Here is a 5,656-nt window from a genome sequence, read left to right on the forward strand (position 1 = left end):
GGCAGCAGGAAGTCTCTTTACAGCTCAGTGAATGAGATTTTAATGAATCCTGAAGGGGAGGGTGTGGAAGGAGGGGCATCCACACCACAAAACACTTTACATAGCCCTGCTGGTAAAAAGGCCCTTTTGGATGAAATTTACCCCTAACAGACTAAAGAGGGTGCCAAAAGGATGCTGTGGTTCCCCGACTCCCTTCAGAAAGCTAAGGGGATCTCTGGGCTCCTGGTAATCTTTTAAGCCAGACTGAGTGCCATTCAGCTTTTCTAAAATCCCATGCTCTCTCTCCTACCTGGACTTTGCACATGCTGTTCCCTTACCTGGAACTCCTCTGTCTCTTCTCTTATCTTGTACCTCCTTTACATGGTCTCAGCTTACACATTACTTCTTCCAGGAAGCTCTCCCATCATGACCCCAAAGTTTGGTTACGTGCCCATCACTGTGCTCCCTTGGCCCCTGTGATTCTGCTGTTATAGCTCCTTGCACTATAAAGTGTATTTGTTGGTGACTGACTATTTATTTGTTTGTAAACCCTTCTAGACATCCACTCAGACTTTGGCTAACCTTGTATTCTTGGTGCTTAGCACAGTGCATGATATGTGTTTGTTAATGAAGGAAGGAAGGGAGGAAGGGAGAAAGGGAAGAGGAGAGGAGAGGAGGGAGAGGATGAAGGAGGGAGGGAAGGAGGATGGACATACACCCTACCTTTCAGCTTTCAGCATTCGGGAAGCCTGAAGCACTTGGGACCCTCTGAAGTCTTGAACTTCTCTCTTGTGATGTTCATATTTATAATCGCACAACATCTCAGCATCTCTCCCTAGCATGTCTGAATGATATGCTCACAATATTCATAAAAAGACCAGAATCTTACTAGCCAACACAGAGACTGTAGAACACACACCATACATATATGCATGCACACACAATGTATACATACAAGGTATATATATATAAAATACACACAAGGGTAAAGCAAGGTTGTGATCCACACCTTCCTCTGATTTTGGTGCTTTTCGGTTTACAAAGCTTTCCCATGCATCTCATTTGACCGTACCACCTCCCAGTGAAGGTGGAAGGGCAGGGCTAACATACCCACATTATGGCCAGGGCTCAAGGAGGTGAAGGGCAGTGCCCCAAGGCCACACTGACATTGAGTCCCAGAGCAGGACTCAGACCTGGGTGCTCTGAGGCTAGACTTGGCGCTCTGGCTATGGCTCTGTGAACACTTCCCCATCAAAGGGAAGGTAAAAATGACCTCCCATAGTTTCCCAATGTGTACACACAACCAAAGCCCCATCTGCTTTGCAGCCTGACTGCTCATTTGTTAGACCCAGCATCCAATCTGTCATGCATATTTAGGAAATGAATCCAATTTAAAACAAAAGTTATGAGCAAAGATAGGACCTCTGAGTCAAAGGCATTTCACTGGGAAATCAGGCTGACCTTCCATGAGGTGACAGAGACCATGTGTATAGCACATAACTTCCCACAAGCTCTGTTCTACTCATCATCATCTTTGATTAATGATAGTAGTCATTTGAGTTAATATTTTCTTTATCTAAAAACAGTGTTCCCAGGCAAAATGTTGCAGAAACAGAGGCACAGGGTGGTTAATAAGCTTGCTGAATCCCACTAATTGCTAACAAAAATTAAATTGAGGGCTCTCCTAAGGAATATTTTCCAACCTTTTATCAAGAATTTTTTTGAAATTTCATATTTTTCTTTATCAAGATGGGTATGTGTTTTGTTTAACAACTTGAATTTGTTTTTAGATATGTAAAACATGCTACTTCCTTTTCGAACCAACTCTCTTCATCTGTCTTTAGAGCCACTTTAGTCAGAAAAGAGATAAAATTCAGTCTGTAGAAAAATAAAAGTATTACAAAATACTCACTGTTCTTTATCACTGAAGGAAGGCAAAGAAAGGAGAGAAAGAACAAAATGAATAAAGTTAGGGGAAAAAATCTCTTAACAATATCAACACTGTCTGGATGCCACAACCACACAGTTCTGTTTAAATCACAATGACCTACTTCCATTTGTTATCAGTCATTATTATCTTTTTCCAGCACATCTAAAACAAGGCTGCAGCAATGTAGGGTTGTATGAGCCACAGCCTTGATTAAAATGACCAATCAGTTCAGCTTATTAATTAACCAATCTGATCATTTATGTATTTGAATAATGTTTTTTGGCACTAAAAAGGCATCACTTAATGATAACATTCTTGGTTTCTGTTGTTTCAAACACTGGGGGATAAGGAGCACACTGAGGTAGGCAATGAGCCCTGAACCGTGACTGGATCATCCAAAAGCAGAACTCGCAGTGCCCCAGTTTGGGGAAGCAAGTCCTTCCATTCTAAAAAGGAGACCAGCCTCTCCACTTATTAGACATGCTACCACAGGCAGGTCACATCTCCTCTGTGTGCCTCAGTTTCCACCTCTGATCTCTGGCACTCTCAGGCTTGCAGACTTGAAAACTACAGAGAAGTATCAACTATGGGAGACCAGCATTTCTCCGCATGTATCCCCAACATAGACAGCTGAAGCCCTGTCCTACCGATGCAAGAAACAGATACATTCACTTCTTTCAAACACAACCACAACTGTGTTCCAAACACCATCGTTAGATTCAAGGAGGCTGAGAGAAATCACAAAGGCAGTAAAGTGTATCTGGCTAGCCAGCAGTTAATTAAGACTAGATTTCTTAATTTACTGGAGAAAGACATTTGAAGCGTCTGCATTAGCACATCATCACTGCTGCAGACTAGATAGCATGTGTGATGACTATAATTCACCCATTAGCATTTATTGGAAAATAATTTTAACATCTGAAGAAAATGCAGTAGCAATCAAGCCAGCCGGATGCATTCAGAATGCCAAGACGTTTCACAGGAGCCCAGAAGCACTTTAATGAAACTGCATCCAGACTGTTTGAATAATTCTAATTTAATTTTAAGGCAAATTGTTTGGCTTCATATTGACTAAAGTAAACTCTTATGTATGGGGGTTTTAATTAACTGACATTTCTTAAATAAAATAAATATTTTAGCCCATTCACCTTCAGGCAACTGATTATCTTACATTGACAATTTTTGGCTGATGGAATATTGTCTGCCAAGTAAGGTTGGCTTCAAGAGGACATCGTGGGAAGGGCTTGGAAACTAGAAGTTTCCTTTCAAAAAGGAAACCAACAGAGTTCAATAATGTCTTCAAAACTATAAAACCTGTAGAACTAGAGGAGGTTTTAGGCAGAAGTAGTAAGCAGACAGGGACTTTGGTTTCAAGAATGTGAGTGCACTAAATATTCCACAAGACCCGAGGATTATTAGAAAATAAGGGAATTCTCCAACAGCCCTCCCTACTTCGAAACAAATAAACAAAACAGACTTCATCAAAATAAAAAAACTTTTCCTCTTCAAGACTCTGTTATGAAAAAGAAAATGCAAGTCATAGACCAAGAAAAATATGTGCAAAATGTGTCTCCAGCAGAGGACTTTTATCTACAACACATGAAAAAAAGCTGAGAAAACTTAGTAACAAGAAGATAAATGACCCAATTTTTAAACGGACAAAGTATTTGAACGGACACTTTAACAAAGAGGTTATACGAACGGCAAAATTACAAAAGAAGACATTCAACATCATTAGTCATTAGGGAAGTGCAAATTAAAATCACAAAACTAATACCACTATGCACACATCAGAATGGTTAAAATGGAAAAGACTAATCATATCAAGCGTTGGTGAGGAGGAAGAGAGATGGAACTCTTGTACACTTCTGGTGGAAACTTAAAGTGGTACAACCAATTTGGAAAACAGTTGGGCAGTTTTTTAAAAAGTTAAACATACACCTACTATACATACCACTGAGACATTCTACTCCTAGGTATTTACTCAAGAGAAATGAAAGTATATGTTTATACAAATTTTATTTATACTAGCCCCAAACTGGAAACAACCCAAATGCTCATCAATAGGTGAACGGATAAACAAATTGTGGTATATCCACACAATGAAATACTATTTAGCAATATAAAGGAATAAACTATTGATATGAAAAACAATATGGATGGATCATGAGATAATTATGCCAAGTGAAAGAAGACATCTCTCAAAAAAGGAGTACATACTGAATGATTCCATTTATAGAAATTCCAAAAAATGCAAACTAATTTATAGTTACAGAAAGAAGATTAGTAATTACTTAGGGATGGGTGGGGAGAGGGAGGGGCAGAAAGGAGAGACTGCAAAGGGGAATGAGTATGCACATATGTGTAAAAATGATCAAACTGTACTTTAAATGTGTACTATTGGAGGTAAATCAATTATACCCCTTTATGAGGCAATTTTTTAAAAAAGAAAAAGAAAAAAAACCCCAGCAAACTGAATCCAGAACACGGAGTTGTGAGCAGTAAGCCAATGTAAATACCAGCATTATGTTCCAGAGGCTGACTCTGAGCTCCTAACAAGGTGAGGAAGCTGAATCTGAGACCCCCACTTTGAGCCAGGACCCTCTAAGGGAGCTCAGATCACATCCTGGGTGAGCAGCACACCTGATTCCTGGCAGAAGCAAGTGCAAATCTCTCTGAATATTCCCATGGTAGATCCCCAGGATTCTCACAGATTGAGCTAACAATAAAAATTACCAAGCGTTTAAAAAATAAGACCTTTGAGTGAAAATCTGCAGGGATGATAAACAATAGACTTAGACTGTAAAGGTCTTCAGGCAGTGGTGTGCTGGTAAATGTTTAATAGTTGAACCTCTGGAGAAAAAGCCCCACTGTGGCTGATTTCGAGTACGTATATGATGTCACTAAATGCAGAACTGGGAGGAAACATGCAGTAGTGTACTATCATATAGTATTTCACCATACAGGTATCATAGGCACAAATAACATGGAGACTAACAAAACATAGTAAAATAATTAAGAAGTGATAGGGGCAGAACAGGAATAAAGACACAAACATAGAGGATGGACTTGAGGACACGGGGAGGGGGAAGGGTTAAGCTGGACAAAATGAGAGAGTGGCATGGACATATATACACTACCAAATGTAAAATAGATAGCTAGTGGGAAGCAGCCGCATAGCACAGGGAGATCAGCTCGGTGCTTCGTGACCACCCAGAGGGGTGGATAGGGAGGATGGGAGGGAGACGCAAGAGGGAGGAGATATGGGGACATATGTATATGCATAGCTGATTCACTTTGTTATACAGCAGAAACTAACATACCAGTGTAAAGCAATTATACTCCAATAAAGATGTTAAAGAAAATTAAGAAGTGATTAACGTTAAGTATTCACCACTTTTGTGTTTAATATAATTTAATTGTAAAACTATACAACTTAATTTTTAATACTGGCCATGTTTAACAACTGACTTGCAAAATTCCTGAAAATTTAACATCAGCTCTAAGGAACCACATGGTACAGATCCAGCACACCACTGATTCAGGTATAATAGTTACTGGAAAGAGTATGTAAAGTTATTTTATGTGAAATTTCCCAATTTTTAAATGATCAGGCCAAAAATAAAAAATAAAAAACACATTTCTGCAAGTCAGAGTTAGCTGGTGGCCTGCCAGTTTGCAATCTCTGATCTAGTCCAACTTCCTTATTTAATTGATGAGGAAACCAAGGCCCAAAGAAGGGAAAGA

General features: G+C 39.5%; 1 protein-coding gene across 4 annotated transcripts in view; it reads right to left on the reverse strand.

Moving 5' to 3' along the window:
• RPH3A (rabphilin 3A) overlaps positions 1-5,656 on the reverse strand; it is a 282,501-nt gene that overhangs the window by 55,914 nt on the left and 220,931 nt on the right. For 3 of the 4 annotated variants that reach the window (XM_007468582.1, XM_007468579.1, XM_007468580.1), the window contains one exon: positions 1,892-1,903. The exons of the other annotated variant lie outside the window; for it this stretch is intronic. In XM_007468582.1, coding sequence (XP_007468644.1) covers positions 1,892-1,903 — 12 coding nt within the window. The remainder of the gene's footprint in view (positions 1-1,891; positions 1,904-5,656) is intronic. 4 annotated transcript variants of the gene reach the window in all.

Source organism: Lipotes vexillifer, unplaced genomic scaffold (assembly GCF_000442215.2).
Source record: "Lipotes vexillifer unplaced genomic scaffold, Lipotes_vexillifer_v1.1 scaffold573, whole genome shotgun sequence".
In the NCBI taxonomy this organism is placed as follows: domain Eukaryota; kingdom Metazoa; phylum Chordata; class Mammalia; order Artiodactyla; family Lipotidae; genus Lipotes; species Lipotes vexillifer.